Below are 19,501 nucleotides of genomic sequence, written 5' to 3'. Positions count from 1 at the left end.
GACGCTCAAGGAAATCCAATAGTTGATATTGAAGAAACAAAAACAACATGGATGAACTATGTGACAACAACATTTGAAGACGATAGGAATGTCACCATCACACAAAATAAAAAATGACGATACCGGACCACCTATTCTCGAAGCGGAAGTAGAAGCTGCTATAAACAACATTAAGGAGGGAAAAGCCGCAGGACCAGACGAGTTCTACTCAGAATTTTTGAAAATTATGGATAAAGACGAAGTAAAAAGACTTACCTTGATCTTCAACAAAATATACCAAAGTGGAAAAATACCCCAACAGTGGCTAAGATCAACTTTTATAACAATCCCTAAAAAACTTAATGCCAAAAAATGTGAAGATTATCGAATAATAAGCCTTATGAGCCATCTCCTGAAAACTTTTTTAAAAATTATACACAAAAGAATATATAAAAAGTGTGAAGAACACATGACAAACACACAATTCGGCTTCAGGGATGCATTGGGTACTCGAGAGGCACTTTTTGCAATACAAGTTCTCTTTCAAAGATGTAGAGACGTGAATTGTGATATATATGTGTGTTTTGTTGATTACCAGAAAGCGTTCGATAGAATAAAACATGACGAACTGATGAAAATATTAAATTCAATTGGTCTAGACAGCAGAGATCGCCGTATAATAAACAATATCTATTACGAACAAACTGCAGCTGTTAGAGTAGGGGATCAGTTAACAGACGACATAAAGATAAAAAGAGGTGTGCGACAGGGATGTATATTGTCCCCATTATTGTTCAATACATATTCAGAGCACATTATGAACCTAGCGCTAACGGACATAGACGAGGGAATACTTATAAACGGAGAACGATTGAACAACATAAGATACGCTGATGATACTGTCATTTTTGCAGACAGTCTTGAAGGTCTGCAGACACTTGTCTCCAGGGTGGCAGAAGTAAGTAGCAGGTTTGGGCTTGATTTTAACATCAAAAAAACCAAATACATGGTTATAGGCAAAAATAGGATACCACCTGGTCAATTACTAGTTAACCAACAACCTATAACACAAATCACCAACTTTTGTTATTTGGGTGCAAACTTAAATGAACAGTGGGACCAATTGACGGAAATTAAGATAAGGATCGAGAAGGCAAGATCAGCCTTCGTCAAAATGAAAAAAATCTTTAACAGCCACGATATAAAATTGGAAATAAAAATTCGTTTACTAAAGTGCTACGTATTCTCCGTTCTTTTATATGGCGTGGAGTCATGGACCTTAACTGAAGCATCACTGAAGAGACTCGAAGCATTTGAGATGTGGTGCTATAGACGCATTTTGAGGATTTCCTGGATAGACAGAGTTACCAACGAAGAAGTTCTACATAGAATGGGTAAAGAGCGCGAACTAGTCGTAACCATAAAACGTCGCAAACTGGAATACCTGGGCCATGTAATGCGCAATGAACAACGATATGACCTACTTCGGACCATACTTCAAGGTAAAGTGCATGGGAAAAGAGGTCCAGGACGAAGAAGAATATCCTGGCTGCATAACCTGCGAAAATGGTTTAACTTAACCACTACCGGACTTTTCAGGGCAGCAGTCAACAAAGTCAGAATAGCCATGTTAGTGTCCAACATCCGTAACGGATAGGCACCATAAGAAGAAGAAGAAGAAGAAGGGACATCGTCATTTAATTCGAGAAAGCCCGGAATTGTATAAAAGCAATTTCCTGGAGGAGGACCTTTATTTCAAAATAAATAAACGCAAGGGGCTTGTCTTCTATGGGAAAGCTCTAGATTCCTCCACCTCAGTAAACTATCTAAGAGTGATCCTGGAATCTAAACTGTCATAGAGAGAATACCTGGACTCTAGTTATGCAGAAGCCTTTTGTAGTGAGATGGTGTCTGTTGCCGAACATCCTACATGTGATTACTACACCCTTCCTCGAGGCACTTAAGAAATTTTTTCAAAATTGCAAAATTTTTCAAGTTATCGCGAAAAAAGATAAAATGTGAGATTCTATCTAACGGCGCGACTACTCGCGGGTTAAGGGCCAGATTTTCTTATTTCGGAGTATTTGAGGTCACTGAACACGAATTTGCAATCAGAACCGACCTCCGAAGCACCTGGATGCCCAGGGTTACTGCTAAGGTATGTACGTCATCTAGAGTTTCGAGGGTTTGTTTTTTGGCACTTAATTGATGCAAACAGATTACTCGAGATTACTGATATTGTGGAGCAGCAATGACAGAACAATTACATATCATTTAATTTCTATCCATTAAATAGATCGGTGAAGGTATATCGGATCTTATACGAAATACTGAGAAATGCGATTCTCAATATGATTACCGGTACTCAAATACAAAAGTAACAAAAGTAATCAAAGTAACGAATACTTTAAATGATTACTTTATACAAAAGTAACGATTCGTAACGAATACTCGAAAGTAACTATAATCAACATCACTACTATGTGGCCTAGCAGTCAGGCAGCTTTAAGGTACTTGAAACCACCCAGAATTCGCTCCAACTTAGTTCTGGAGTTGGGCAAAATTCTCCGCAGCTGCCCTTAGACCAATAGAGCTTTTCATCGACTCTCGTTTGTTTCGAGCTTCTGTCACATGTTGTATAATCTGTGTATAATATTCACATATATCACGATGAAAAGCCCTATAAAGTTTACTTAATACCGGGGCTCTCAGATATAGAGGGGAGCGAGTAGACCGAAGTCTGCTCATCCATGGTGCTTTTGGGACCCGAATCTGTGATTGGAGTGCTCTTCAGTAACGACCGGGATAGATTCAAGCAGCTTCTCCTTGGTTCCAGAACTCTTGGGCTAGTGGTGCAAACATGAGAACGGCATGACTTCTAAGAGTCCCACAACTCCACTACTCCTACTTAACTGTACTTTAACAGTTAGTATGATCACTAGCCACTGTAGGCAACTAAGTTACTTGGACAGCTAGATAACCGCTGCTAACCCTACTGGATAATAGGTTGTAAATAGTTCCAGACGTGCCGAAGAGTAGGTGATCACATATCTAGTCTGGGTGATAAGGAGTGATACAAACACAATATAATTTTTTAGGAATTAATAATATCAACATACAGTATGAGACACTGTCGTGAGTAACTTGGACAGTCTATAACATATCACAGATCAAATTAAGTAGAGAGTTGAAGACAAGTTTGTTAAGAACTCCAAGAACGTCATCGTCTGAGAAGAACACAACGTTCTGCAATAAATCTTACGGCCGGTTTCACAAAGTAAAGTTAACTTGTGGTTAACAGATAACCAGAGATTACCCCAAAATATGCGTTTTAGTTTCAGGTCAACGGCACAGTATGGTTAACTCACAGAATTTTTAACCAGAGGTTGGAGTAGGTTACCCTTATGGGTATACCCAGAAGGGTAACAATTATGAAACTGAAACGCATATTTTGGGGTAATTTTGAGGTTATCTCTTAACCACAAGTTAACTTTACTTTGTGAAACCGGCCGTTACAAATAAAAAATAACATTTCTACTTACGTCTGGTCCAATAACTTCTCTGAATGGTAAACTTGGATCGTATTGACAGTAAAGTTCTAAAACCAGCCTTTCAGCAATTTTGCGTTCTTTTAAACTCAGTTCACCCTCCTTCTTTTCCGAAAGGATACTTTCTGGTATATCAGAAAAGTTCATACATAGTAGACATTGCCACGTGTCATTTTCTCTGAAAACAAAAATCTACATTAAGTATTGTTCTTCAAGATTCAAATCAAATATTCCAATTAAAAACTGTTTGTCGATGCGAACGATCTTTTCATAACGTCCCAACGTGTAATCTGGACAGGTCGTACAGGTACAGGGCTGTATTTAATTTTATGAAAATATTGTTAAGCCAGTTCTGACGAGGCCTTAGCTGTCTGGCGACCTACCATTCTTAAAGTGTGTTCGAATAATCTAGATGACGCGTAGTCTGACTTCGATGACCTATCGTTGAGAGGAATAAATCAAGAAATTTCTAGGACCGGCTCATGAAATATATATGTAAATACAAAACGAATTACATTTCAGGTAGTCCGAATTATAAACTCGTATTGTTAAGTCGGAAATAAATGTACATATATTATAAATTAAACCTTTCAGTCATGTTCAATACAATTGTACCCATTAATTTGAACGCATGTATAATTCTACAGAAATCTGTAACTTAAACCAGTTGAAAAGAAATTTATATTCTATAAGTACTATACTTATGCGTTTTGTACCCAGATAATGCATGGATCGTTTTATTCTAAAAGAAAATTAATGTTCAAAAGCAATATGGCGGAAATTGCATTATTGGTAAGAAGTAATTGTACTTGTTTCTTCAAATATAAGTTTGAATAAAAGTCAATCGCAGTTTATACTTGAATGCAATGTTGAAAGTAATGTTACTTCTTACTAATTGTGAATGTATTTTATTGAAATTTTACTTTATCAAATAGAGAAGTGTACCTCAAACTCGATGGGCACAATTGTACCCAAAATGACTAAGTGTTATTTTTATTTTCAGAGTAAGATGCCTCCAAAAAATATTTAAAGGAGAAGGAAATGCTAGAAGAGCTAGAAAAACTGTCCGACGTAGAATTGGGCATAAGATAGATGATGTCTCAGCAAATGAAAACGAAGGGGAGGATGAGGAAGAGGATCATGAGGAAGAAAAGGTAGATGATGAACAGGGCGAAAACGATGATAACTATGATCACATCATTACATACTCTGAAAAAATATGTATTACTGAGGTGCAATTTGATAATATTGAACATTTTCCAGAGCATCCATAGCTACCTTTACCTTTAACCCTTTCAGTGCGGCGATAAATGGTAGGGAGTTGCATTGTTTGAATTGAAAGTTTATCAAAAATAAACAAAGCGCACCAGTGCGCTTTTCGCATTGAAAGGGTTAAGGTGCAAAAACCCTGGTTGTACAGGAAAATCAAGATGGAAACGACAGAGCTGCAATGCCCACTCGTGCCTTCAAAAGAAAAGAAATTGCTCTCTTATGTATCATATGCGCTAGTTTTTTAGATTTGTTAGGTACTTTTAGGTCCAGATGAACCCATAATCAATGTTTTTATATATACATGCTATATTTTTATTAATGGCAAAAAAGTGTTATATGAACTGTTTTAATTACATTTTAGGCAAAACATATTTTTTCTTTTGCTGAAAAAAAAATGGTACTGAAAGGGTTAAATTTAGTGTCCACACAGACACACTTTTACCTAGTGTAAATAAATTAAAATAGTGTTAAAAATAAATGTAAAATAAAGACTAAAAAATGGGTGTAAATCGTTCATAGATAACTAAAAACAATATGTTGTGTTCTAGCAGCATTTTTCATAATTATAGCAACTAAATAATATAATATAGTACTTACTCAACGCTCAGATTTGGAATATGGCAGTATTGATGAAATACTTTAGGACATTTGTCACAGCACACTAATTCTCCTCCATCCATGCACACGGCGCACCAGTCTTCGTTTGGGTCGTCTTTACTCGTTTCAGATAATTCAGATTTAATTTTGGGTCCTACACTCCCCACACTCCCTACTCCTGAGTCCCCCGTCGAACTGTCCACATGCGGAGACCCACCCTACAAGAATATATTTCTGTAGCAATAGTTATATCATGATTAGAACTGTAAAGTAATATTTTATTATAGGCAGTGATAGTTATTATAGATCAACAGTGGTCTTAACTTAGGATTGGCAGGGATAATCAGACCCATGAATTGAAGAGAAGAATCGGTCTTGGTTTGGGCAGCATATAGAAAACTGACATAACCTTTCAAAAATAAGCTGCCCACATGCGTGAAGAGAAAAGTATTTAAAAATGTATAAACATTTTCAATTTCTTTGCAACACGAAAATGCAGCAGCTGCATAATACTCTGGTTAAATCGGAGAGTGCAGGAAGAGTCTATACCGGTTTCGAAGGTCTTTTCCCCCTCATCAGTAGTCCCATATCCTCATCTCTCCTATTTCTCCAGGCATCGCACTTTGGGCCTTTCCGAATTGCAAAGAAAGAAATGTCACGGATGAACTAGAGTCATCTACCGAAAAACAAAGTAAGTTATCAATCGAAGTAGCACAGAAAACGACAATAAATATAGTTCCCATACCACCAGATTGACAACAGGTGGAATACTTTCTTTGGTTACACCTCCTGAGATTTTCAAAATTTATAAATCAAACAGGATGCCGAGGAAATTAAGATGAGAGAATTTTAAATAATTCACAACACATCTGCTCAGCGTGGTAAAAGTTACAACAAGAAAGATTCCTTAGGCTAAGGCTCCACGGGCGACAAATTTACGCTAGCAGTAGCCGTAAAACGAACTTAAGGTTCCGCGGAACGGAATAGGAATAGCCGAACTGAACCGACTACGCACAAGTCCTGTAGTCGGTACAGTTCGGCTATTCCTATTCCGTTCCGCGGAACCTTAAGTTCGTTTTACGGCTACTGCTAGCGTAAATTTGTCGTCCGTGGAGCCTTAGCCTTAATACTCCTACATAAGAGTAAGTGAATTAAAAATGTATGAACATTTTCAATTTCTTTGCAACACGAAAATGCAGCAGCTGCATAATACTCTGGTTAAATCGGAGAGTGCAGGAAGAGTTTATACCGGTTTCGGAGGTCTTTCCCCCTCATCAGTAGTCCCATATCCTCTTCTCTCCGATTTCTTCAGGCATCGGTATTGGTGAAATACTCAAAAGTATTTCACCAATGCATCCTCGTAGTGTTGACATACGGAGCAGAAACACTTATGACAAAAGCCTCGGCTAACAAACTGAGAATCACACAGAGAAGAATGGAGGGATCAATGTTAAGAATAACCCTGCGAGACAAAATAAAAAATGAAGAGATTAGGAGAGGAACCAAGGTGACTGACGTCATCGAAAGGATTGTCAGACTAAAATGGAGACGGACAGGACACATAGCTAGAATGGCAGATTGGCGCGATGGACAAAGAGGTTATTGGAATGGAGACCACGGGAAGACAAGAGAAGCTCGGTTACCACCTACACGATGCACTGACCATTTAAGAAGGCTAAATAAAAACTGGATGAGAGCAGCTCAAGATAGATGGGGTAGGAAACACGAGAAAGACGTCTATGTTCAGCATTGGACTTTTGAGGCTGGATGATGATGAGTGGTCTTAACCTCATATGACTAACAGATAGCTGTGTTATCGAGTAGCTGTGCTATTGATAGTCTCCTTGTCTCTCGAGATCTATCGGTTGTCCTGAATCGGATTTTGAATTTTCGGCGCGTTTTTCTTATTCTAATCCTGTTTAGATGCGAATCCTCTTGCAATTAAAATGAAAGGTGTCTGATAATTTTACATTTATCTTTATACACAAAAATATTACATAGGACTATATAAACATTTATACAGTCATATTGTAACGTTATAAACGTCACATCTTTGTTATTTTATTTTTAAATAATTATTTTACTTTATTTTCTTTAATATTTCATTAGCAATAATTTTCTTCCATTTGTTTTACCAGATTTCTTCGTTATAAACTCATTGGCACCCTCTTTTATTATCTTCTATTTAATATATCTCTTTTCATCTAAAATCTAAATCATCATACTGAACGTACCCCGTATATTCTTACACTGTAAGTATCTGTCTTAATACGGAACATGCCTACCTTTCTATAGTTCACGCTGTCATTTCAATTCTCAAAATGGTGGTGGTAATATTATAAAAGGCAATTACAGAGCTGATAATAGCTATCTATTTCCAAATCAAATCTTCTCTTGGGGTAAGAATATTCATTATTATTTTTCTTGTAATCGCAGTTCAACATCTAACAGCATTTTCTAATATTTTTTATATCTAACCTCCCATCTAAAAGCATGTGTTCTGATATCTTAGTTTTAAACATATCTTTTTAATTTACATATATGCACGTTTAGTAATCAAGTTTTAACTATTCTCCTCATTTTAATTCCGTTTAATTTACCCCTTGCCATCTGCTACTCTTTGAATACTTTTTGGCAAAGGGTACCTTTTCTTATTGATGTCAAAACTTATACACGCATTATTCTTCTAGTTTTTGGGATAAAGATAACCGTCCTCCCTCTGGGAGCTTCAAGAATCCTCAAATCCAGACTGCAACTTCATCTAGACTGCAATAACCAACACCTGTAGGCCTGGTGGCCCTGAACACCTACAACCCCAGAGCCCGTTGCAGAACCAACAGCAGTACGATTCGACATCAAGAAGTTACCATCGAACCAACACCACAAGCCATGCATAAGTATAATCTACAAATTGTTAGTTTTTGGCAAGAATTTGAATATATTTGTTAATGCATCTATTAAGTCATATTTTTATTATATTTTTATGAACAATAAACATGATTAGTTAAAAATACTGTTTTGTTTGCTTCCATTCTAAATTTTCATAGTTCATTTCTAAGATTAGGACAAGACGAACACACACCTTGAGAGACTGAGCTAAGCTAAGGGTGTAGCAATGGCTATCTTGGATGATTGAGGTAATATTTTCGAATATTATTTCAATTAGCTGGGGTAGTCCAACGCCCTTTTTCGTTTCACTGGCGCCCAACGTCGGGGGAGACCCGTCAAAACACATTTATAACCAAGAGCACGATTTAAGGACTAGGTGAAAGACGACTTACGCGTATTATTCCTCTTTTGGTGCCTATTCGTTTCGAATATTGGCGATCATTCTGGCTATAATTATTTTACTAACTGATGCTTTTAGTTGTTGTGGAGAACCATTTCCTCAGGTTTTTCAGCCATAATATTCTTCTCCCAATTCCTCGCTTTCCGAAAACTTTACCTTGAAGGATTACCTTCAGTAATCTGTATTTAGTGCCGTTTCTCATTATGTGTCCGAGATAGTCTAAATTCCTACTTTTAATGGTATACATCACTTCTCTTTCTTTCCCCATTCTTCGTATTACGGTCTCGTTAGTAATCTTGTCCGTCCATGATATTCTTAGGATTCGCCTGTATAGCCACATCTCTTATGAGTATTAAGAGTACGAAATTGGAAAACCAAGGCGAAGGATAGGAAGCAAGGGAAGCTGATTCTAGAACAGCCCAAGACCTACCATGGGCTGTAGAGCCAATGGTGATAATGATATAAACATTTATAATTATTGTTAGATTGTTAATACCTTTTGCCTGCCCTCTGCAAGAACTTGAACACCATTAGAATCTAATTTAGCAATCGTAGCCATTAAGTCTTTCACTGAGTCTTCACAAAATTTATCGAGATTCCTCTCGGTATCCGACTTTCCCTGAACGTGGTTAGGACTCGGTGTTTTTGGAATTGTCGAAGTAACTGCACCTTGAAGATTTTTGTTCGGGTCGTTTGGGGTCTGTTGTCCCAATCGTATTTTGAAGTTGTCATTTATAGTCGGTAAAATCATGTTCCGGCTGGAATTACCATTACTTGATCCTGAAACAGATTAGAAACGCTCAAATTACAAATATGAACAGCTGGGATACTTTTTAAATCTTACCAACTTATACTTTTATATGCACATGGTTTTTCATCTAACTGTAAGAAAAAAAGAGTTTGATCTTCTTATAATCCCCTCAATAACGGTATATCGCGTTATAGTACTTTGTGATCCTTTTGTTATTTTAGCCATCGGAATAGCTAATTTTTTTTTAAATTTCCCAATTGAATTTACAATAATACAAAAGTTTTTCAAATAAATACGCAGAGTAACAAATCATCATAATATAAGTATAGTAATGGGGCAACAAGAGAATGGGATGGATGGGGGATACGTCTCATACTATTGGCAAATCAGTGGCAAATCAGTGGTCTCGAAAATTTTAATTTTAATTTCACGTGAATGATCACATTGATCGTTTATGTTAATATCTTAAATCGTTTCTACTGAATCTGCTACTTTAGTAACTTAGTGTCTTTGCATGCTAGATTATTGTATCATCTGCATATCTTATTCATATGCTGTCCATTTATCAGTTTCAATTTATCTTTGTCCGACACCTCTTTTTATCAAAACGTTTTCGCTCATTTGGTTGTCTATCCTGATTTTTACTGTTGGCCATAATACAGGTTGCTGATTATTCCGAGATCTCTGCCATCGATGCCAGTGCTAAAGCGCCACAAATATGGTTAATCTTCCACATATTCTCATTTTATTTAAATACCATTCTAGAGAATTTCGGATAGTTTGTGTAGTATAGTATTTTTACTACAAAAGCGATATTACGTAGGTCAAAATTTTTGACGTAAGAGAACTGTCAAAACATTAGAATGTGACTTTTCATTATTGCCATGTTTATAATAAACACGGCAATAATGAAAAGTCACATTCTAATGTTTTGACAGTTCTCTTACGTCAAAAATTTTGACCTACGTAATATCGCTTTTATAGTAAAAATACTATAGTTATTGGGACTCACGACCTAGAGGCCAAAATCTAACTGGCGCCAATGTCGGCCCAATGCTGAGCTTTGGCATTCAGCGTATTAGAAATCAGTTTTCCTCGAAAATCAGGAAAAAGCAGAACTAATCTGACTTGCCTTACTGAAACGTCGTCAAACAATGGTTTTACATGAAAGCATTCGATACGATAAGCCAGCAGAAAATGTTAAAAGCACTGACATAACGCCGAATGGATCATTGCTAAACTAGCATAATCAATTATATCTACCAAAATACTAGTCCAGGGCAATAAGTTTTTCCATGACACTTCAACAGTCAGAGTACTGAAGCGGGTACTAAGCGTTTTTTCGACAGGTAATACATATAAGAACAAATTGTAACTATTTCCTGCGTAAGATCTGGCGGCCATTTTTATTTATAAACAATTTAGTGTCAGAAAACCGCCTTTTTTTTAATCAATGGAAAACAGTGAAACTTATGGTTTTCTTAGTACAAACATCTTCGAGAGCATGGAAGAAGCTTTAAAATGACGTATGATAAAGGTCGATATACTCATTTGTTGTTAAGATAATTGCGAAAAAAAGTCGAAATTGCAAAAAAAATAATTTTGCAATAACCATTGTAAAAATTAGTGTATAGCTTTGAAATATTTTTCAAATGAGGATTCTTTGGTGTTTAATATGTGACAAAAATTTCAAAGCGATTCATTCAATTGTTTAAATTTTATTCAAATTGTTTATTTATCCCAGAGAGCTTTTTTTTGCAATAACATAAGTCAGAAAAAAATTATGTTAGAACCATTCTACAGGTGTCAAATGAAAGAGCACGAGTAAAACTTTCAAATTGGTTTAAAAAACAGTGAATAAAAGATGCACTTATAAGTAATAAATAATTATGCAAAAGTATCGTCAATTTTTCCTTATACACTTTTTATTTTTTTTATATAATAAATTAGATATGCTTATTACAATTTTTTGTCAAATATTAAAAACATAACTTTACTTGGTAGTTGTGCACCTAAAACAGGGCAAAAAAATTGATTTAAAAAAAATATTCAAAAAATTATAAGGAAAGATTGAAGATACTTTTGTAAAATTATTTCTTACTAATAAACGCATGTTGTTCTGAAGCTATTTCCTTGTGGCATTTTTATAATTACGTATTTTTTATGGGAAATAAGCCACAATTTTACTAATATTTTAGTAAAATATTAAAATATAAATAAAAAATACGTAATAATAAACGCATCTTTTATTCATTTTTTTTAAGGCGACTAAGAAGCTCAAAAAACCATACACAACTATTCCTCCCCTCCATAAACCAAATGGTGAATGGGCTCGTTCCAACAAAGAAAAAGCGGACGTCTTTGCTGAACATCTTACGAGTGCATTTTAAACCAAGCCACCAGACCCTGATGAAGAAGTGGAAGAACTAATTAGCGCAGCATGTCAAATGTCCCTTCCAATAAAAAGTTTTACTCCTATAGAAGTCAAGAAAGAAATAACCAAACTCAACTCACGAAAGACTCCAGGTTATGACTTAATCTCGGCACAAGTACTAAAACAACTTCCTCGTAAGGCCATTATTATGTTAACAGTAATATTTAATCGCATGCTAAGTTTATCATACTTTCCAAAAATATGTAAATTTGCAGAAATCATAATGATCCTTAAGCCAGGCAAAGCGCCCAATGAAGTAACATCTTATCGACCCATCAGCCTACTCCCAATCGTTAGCAAAGTTTTTGGAAGATTGCTGCTACAAAGAATATACGCAGATCATGAATTCCAGATCATGAACATTACTACCAGAACATCAGTTTGGTTTTCGGGAAAATCACTCTACTACACAACAAGTCCATCGAATAGTAAATGAAATATCAAAAACTCTCGAAGAAAAGAAATACTGCAACGCTGTATTCCTAGATATCTCACAAGCGTTTGACAAAGTTTGGCACTGAGGTCTGCTTTACAAAGTAAAATTAGCACTATCTAGTAATTATTTCCTTCTAATCAAATCCTACTTATCAAATAGATATTTCTCAGTAAAATTCAAAGACCAACAATCCAGCCTCTGTCCTATTAACTCCGGAGTTCCGCAAGGTAGTGTTCTCGGGCCACTGCTGTTCTCACTCTACACAGCCGATATACCAGAGTCTCATAATACTAAGATCGCTTCCTTTGCTGATGACGTAGCAATACTTGCTGTAAATGAAGATCACATACAAGCCTCACAAGACCTGCAACACCATCTGGACATACTCAGTGAATGGTACACAAAATGGCGAACAAAAGTAAACAAACAAAATCACCTCAAATAACGTTTACCAACCGCCACAACACATGCCCACCTGTAAGAATGGAAAATGAATGAATACCAACAGTAACAGACGCTAAATACCTCGGCCTCCATCTTGACCAACGTCTTACTTGGAAGAAACATATTCAGACTAAAAGAAGACAACTAGACTTAAAATTCCGGCAAATGTATTGGCTCCTTGGACGCAGATCAAAACTCAACATCCAAAACAAAATTCTTCTGTACAAAGCAATACTCAAAACTATTTGGTACTACGGACTACACCTCTGGGGCTGTGCAAAGTCAACATCACTGAATATCATCCAAAGATTTCAGTCTAAAGTTCTAAGATCAATAGTGGATGCACCATGGTACGTAACTAATCAAACACTTCACGAAGACTTAAATATACCTTTCATCAGAGAAGAAATCCATCGAGCCACGGATTCACAAAATGAGCGTACCATTCACCATGACAATGAGTTAGTAAGGGAATTATTCCATAATGGCCCTGCCACAAGGAGACTAGATAGAACCTGGCCTCAGGACCTATTTTAAAACTTAAACATAAATAGAATAAGATGACACATCATTGGAAGTCTCTTCTTCATGCCCAAAAACATGGAACAAATTTACTTAATACGCTTTTAATGATGTAGATTGTAAATAAACATAATTACATAAAAAAAAATTTAACCAATTTGAAAATTTAGCTCATGCTCTTTCATATGACACCTATAGAATGGTTCTAATATCATTTTTTGTTACTTATGTTATTGTAAAAAAAAGCTCTCTGGGATACACAATTTGAATAAAATTTAAACAATTGAATGAATCGCTTTTAATTTTTTGTCACATATTAAGCACCAAAGAACCCTCATTTGAAAAAAATTTCAGAGCAATACACTAATTTTTACAAGAGTTATTGCAAAATTAGTTTTTTTGTAATTTCATTTTTTTTTTCGCAATTATCTTAACAACGAATAAGTATATCAACCTCTATGATACGCATACGCTATATGATACGCATGATACCCATTTAAAAGCTTTTTCCACGCTCTCGAAGATGTTTGTACTAAAAAAACCATAAATTTCACTGTTCTTCATTGATTTGAAAAAAAAAAAGGAAAAAAGTCCGTTTTTTGACACTAAATTGTTTATAAATAAAAATGACCGCCAGATCCTACGCAGGAAATAGTTGCAATTTGTTCTTATAACAGGTAATAACCTGTCGAAAAAACGCGTCAGTAGACTGGCTGTTGAAGTGTCACAAACAGGGTATTTTTTTGTCTTATTACCCTGGCCTATACCCCGGCTAGCGTAACGCTCCTTTCACACACTAAGAATTTGAAACGTGCGAAGGTTAGAACGCACGGCTCGAGCAATCCTATGATACATTTCTCATTACACGGCGCGGTTGGAACGTTCGGTGTAATGTGAAAGTTACCATGGGATTGCTTGAGCCACCATTGGAATGTAATCGTGCGTTCTAGCGATCGCACGTTCAAATTCTTAGTGTGTGAAAGGAGCGTTGGACTATCTGAACAAGAAACAAATAAATTATGTATACAGCGAGGAGTATAGCAAGGAGATGGAAGGGATATTGTGCAGACATTAACACTCACAAAAAAAGAATGTGTGTGTACTTTGTACGCACGTAAGAGGTTATACTTCTATTATAATATAATCTAACTTCATATTATGATTTCAACGAAATCAATATACCTATCTACTTAAAAAATATATGACTGTCCGGATTTGTGCAGGGGACCTCTTGATCCCTAATGCTCTACCGATCAGCTACCACCGTTTTTGTATTCAGCTGATCATTTCTCGGACATAATTACAATCACGGTGACAGATACATTAATTGAAAATAAATATTTTCAATAATACTTATTAGGAGGAAGACAAATCCACAGGCATAAAAATTATAATAAATATATTTACTAAAAACACTAATATTATATTCTTTTCACGCACACCTTATTTGCGCTACATAACTTAAAAGATGTAGCGACTAATACCATACTGTCGGTGTGCGCATGCGCCAGGGAATGTAAAAATTCACCCTCGTGCCTAAAGAAGTATAACTTCAAAAAGTGGTGACAAAGATTCAAGAGCGCCAGATATGGGGTGGCTCTCTGAGACGAAGAAAAAATACGCAGTAGAACAAAAACAACAGACGCTATTGAAAAAATCGGTCGCTAAAGTGGAATCGACCAGGACACGTCGCCAGATTATCAGACAACCGATGGACAAAACGTATTGTCGAGTGGAGGCCTCTCATCAATCAGATGGAGTGACGAGTTGAAGCGTGTTATCAATAACTAGGTGCAAGCCGCACACAACAGAGACAGATGGAAAGAGCTGAGAGAGACCTATGTTCAGCAGTGGACGCGTACAGGTAGATGATGATGATATAATATATTAGTAGTTATGAAATTACTTCATATAATTGATTTATTACTCTGCCTAATTATTTTACAGAGCTTAGAATGATTTAATGAATAATAATATTGTATTATTATATTGTATTATTATGTAATAATAATATTATAATAGAATAAAATATAATTATCTAGAATCTAGACCTGTCTAACATTCTGCGCAGTATTGCTAAGTAATATATGGCACATATTGTAACAAACGTCTTTGGTAGGACATTCTTCGCCCTTATTCATAATGTTTCGTCAGAATGACAAATTACTCATCTAATATAAAATTACAAGTACTGAATCTTTTACCGTTTTATTACTTAGTGGTTTTCTTGTGTAATGATATTCATAAATATAGTAATTTTCATATCTCAAATTATGGAACCAATTATCTTCAACACTTTGGTCACAATATAAGAGGAGCTAGTAAGGCAGTTGTACACAGGTTGATGAAATAAAACATCAAGTACGAATCCGATGTTTATTTGTTCATCCCAATTAACAATTGGATTTTGTTCTACCTTAATCACATTATTAAGGTCATAATAATGTTGTCAAGAGCGGTATTATAAAAACTGTCCTCATTTTTTTATCGAATCAACTATCATATCCAATGTATCTATATCTAAATCAGTAATATTCTCTGACTGACCTGATATACTTTGTTGAGGAGTATGCCATTTAGCTCCTCCACCAGTTGTATACTGAGGCACTCGCTGTTGTTGTTGTTGGTGTTGTTGTTGTTGCTGCTGCTGTTGTTGTTGCTGCTGCTGCTGTTGTTGTTGTTGCTGCTGTTGTTGTTGTTGCTGCTGCTGTTGTTGTTGTTGCTGCTGTTGTTGTTGTTGTTGCTGCTGCTGTTGTTGTTGTTGAAGTTGTTGGTGTTGCTGCTGTTGAACTTGTATGCGATTTTGTTGAGTTGGCAACAACATTCTTACTTGGTTGTTTTGTTGAGAAAACCTGCTTCACAAAATAACATGTATTTATAAGAAAATGTAACTTTAAAGTAAAGAAAATTTGTGATAGTGAGGATAAAAGTGATAATAATACGTTTAAAACTTTCTTATACAGTGTGGAAGGCACTTATGGAATAAAATTATTTCTGTCCTTGTTTCAAAAACTTATAAAAAACGCTAAGATCCGTCAATTTTTAAATAAAAATGTGCTCTTTTTAAACAAAAATTTAAATGTACAGGGTGATTCATGCAAGTCTAGCAGAGTTCATAAGCTTTAGTTTAAATGCAGCACCCTGTATATTTTTATATTTATAAAAGTTGTTTAATAATCTGATTTCAATGAAGTATATCGCGTAGGGTGTATTGTGAATATTACAGGGTGAAATTTTGAAATTATAAAGTATGTATCCACTCATGGAATAAAATTGTCTGTGTCCTTATTTTAGAAAATTATAAAAAATACTGGGACGCGTCAATTTTTAAATTCAAATGGGCGCTTTACAAACATAAATTTAAATATACAGGGTGATTCACGCAAGTACAGCATAGTCCATGATCTCTAGTTTAATGGATCACCCTGTATATTTTTATGTTCTTAGAAGCTACTTCACAACCTCATCTCAAAAAGTGTATTGCGTAGCGTCGATTATGAATAATACAAGGTAAAATTTTGAAATTATTTATAAATTTCGTCAAGACAATAAAATATAAAATCCAATAGATTTACACTTAGTTTAGAAAATGTATGTCTTTATCTGGCTAATTTAAAAAATAATACTATTATTTAGAGTATGATAAATTATTAATTTCAAAATTTTATGTAGGTATTTAATATGTAGACGAAAATTATACATAATTTAAAATTTGACCTTGTATTATTCAATAAGCCCTACACAATATACTTTTTTTGATGTGAGGTTGTTTAGCAGTTTCTAAAAACATAAAAATATACACGGTGTTTCATTAAAATTAAAGATAATGGACTATGCTAGATTTGAGCGAATCACCCTGTATATTTAAATTTTTGATTAGAGGGTGCATATTTCAGTTTAAAAGTTGACATATCCTAGCGTTTTTTATAATTTTCTAAAATAAGGACACTAAAAATTTTATTCTAAGTACTGGTTCATTGAAATCAGGTTGTTAAGAAGCTTTTAAAAATAAAGTTTGTGCATTATGCTAGGCTTGCGAGAATCACCCTGTAGATTCAAATTTAGGTTTAAAAAGCGTATATTTATATTTAAAAATGGACGGGTCTCAGCGTTTTTTAAAATTTTTTAAAACAAGGACAGAAATAATTGTATTCCATAAGTGCCTTCTACCCTATATAATTTATACATTTTAAATGGATGTAAATGAAACAATACAAAAACAAAAAGGTAAATCTAAGTTCAAGTTTACCTGATTTGTTGCTGGCCTGGAAATCTGTTTTGAAACTGCTGCGCTAAATGAGGTTGAATAGCTTGGTATTGACCAGGTCCAGTTTGAATATAAACATGGTTAAAGCCGTTACTTGTGTTGCTGGAATTGTTGGGCTGTAACAGATGACGTAAATTGCTGCGATCGGCCATTATTCCTTGTGGGTGAGTGGAAGATGACACCTTTAATCATCAGAAAATAATACAATTAAAAACAATACAATTACATAATCTATAAAAAATACATTAAAAATCACACAAGGAAGAATTTCCCGTAGCTGGCTGTATACCATTAATTATAAGTAAATTTAATGAAAAAATTCCTCTTAGTAAAAGGTATATTTATTTAAAAACCCTTAAAAGGGCCACAAATATCACAGAACGTTTTCGCTCTCTAAAAAGAGCATCATCAGTGTTACAGGCTCGACATGCTGAGCCACCCAAAAATACAGAGGTTAAAACCTTTTAAATGTCGACTAAATGTCTTACATTGTTAAATCAAATATGAAATCCAAAGGATGAATATAATCCCTAAGGTTAAAGCCCTGGGGCACTATATGACTCACACGAGACACGTGGGTTGCTAGGTGAAAATTAAGTCTTCACATTGAGAGCAAAGTACTTGTCTACAAAGCAATTTTGAAGCCAATATGGAGTTACGGGATCCAACTTTGGGGTACTGCATCAAACTAAAATATCGAAATCTTGGAGAGGTTCCAGTCGAAGGTTCTTCGAATAATCACAAATGCCCCATGGTATGTTGCAAATAATATTATTAGACGTGATCTAGAAATTGCAACAGTAAAAGAAGAAATTACTAACTTCGCACAAAAATACGAAGACAGACTGACACAACATCCAAATGTACTAGCCAGAAACCTGATGAGACAACCAGTCAGACGAAGACTTAGAAGAAATACACCTAGTGATTTACCATCGCGATTTTAGTTATATGTGTCGTAATTCCTAGAGACAAACAATTTTATATCTATGTAAAATATTTGTAAAGAAAATGATTAATGAATCATTTTCTCCAAGTCACCTACACTAGTGGTCACAACATTTACTCATTGTAACTTGTTTTACAGATTGTAAATAAATTGGGATGTTAAATAAAAAAAACATTGAGAGCGGTGGATGCCAACAGAACAACTGGCAACAGTTGCCATTCACCGCCCTCAATGTGTAAAGGATTTTTAGTGGCTCAACTATGTGTACCTCGTAAGCAGGACTGATGATGGAATTGTCTGTAATGAACCTGAAAGGGTCTTTTAATATAAATGTACCTTTTATAAAGAATTCTTAATAAATTTTTGTGATTTATGGTATACAGCCGACTACAGGAAATTCATTTCCTTGTGGATTTTTTTACATAATATACACTAATCACAAAAAGTATCGCATAGTTTTTGAAACAGAAAATTGTTTTAAATATATTTAATTTTTAGCACAACTTTAAAATACTCGTCTATCGTCTCCTTTAGGTGTCTTCAAACCCATAACATTTCAAGTTGAAGCCTGTTTTTGCCGAAAAAACAAACAATCAACAAAACGTTGTTGGCGAACCCGAAAAATGGTCTTTTCAAAAACAGTCTCATCTTCCTCACATACTTTTAAAGATTGCGTCTGTATATTATAACAGCCTGTTTCGCCCTTCATACTGCTAAAATTTCGTAAGAAATAATATACCAATTCATTCATGTAAGAAACTGAACTGCATAATCGTCTAGAAGAGTAAGGGCGAACCCACAGGCTTTCGTTGCGTTTCCGTTCAAGGTTCGCCCCTTCTCCTCTGTTAACGCGCCGGTGTTTCTGTAATTCTGTAGCTTAGTAGCTTTAATTGGTGAGATACAGAAGACGATGAAAATCAAATGGAATTCAATTGAAGCTTTATTTGTGAATTTTATTAAAAACACTAGGGATGTTTATTTTTATAGCATAAAAAGTATTAAACCTCTTTTTT

General features: G+C 35.1%; 1 protein-coding gene across 4 annotated transcripts in view; it reads right to left on the bottom strand.

The window, feature by feature from the left end:
* LOC114326572 (E3 ubiquitin-protein ligase TRIM33) overlaps positions 1 to 19,501 on the bottom strand; it is a 184,986-nt gene that overhangs the window by 15,656 nt on the left and 149,829 nt on the right. For 2 of the 4 annotated variants that reach the window (XM_028274968.2, XM_028274970.2), the window contains exons 9-13: positions 17,522 to 17,721; positions 15,820 to 16,127; positions 9,182 to 9,465; positions 5,397 to 5,614; positions 3,522 to 3,705 (exon numbers count right to left, since the gene is read on the bottom strand). In XM_028274968.2, coding sequence (XP_028130769.2) covers positions 3,522 to 3,705; positions 5,397 to 5,614; positions 9,182 to 9,465; positions 15,820 to 16,127; positions 17,522 to 17,721 — 1,194 coding nt within the window. The remainder of the gene's footprint in view (positions 1 to 3,521; positions 3,706 to 5,396; positions 5,615 to 9,181; positions 9,466 to 15,819; positions 16,128 to 17,521; positions 17,722 to 19,501) is intronic. The other 2 variants (XM_028274969.2, XM_028274971.2) reach the window with 1 other exon arrangement.

Source organism: Diabrotica virgifera, chromosome 3, assembly GCF_917563875.1.
Source record: "Diabrotica virgifera virgifera chromosome 3, PGI_DIABVI_V3a".
NCBI lineage: Eukaryota > Metazoa > Arthropoda > Insecta > Coleoptera > Chrysomelidae > Diabrotica > Diabrotica virgifera.
The sequence above is the reverse complement of the archived record's forward strand: the minus strand, read 5'-3'. Positions and strand labels throughout refer to the sequence as shown.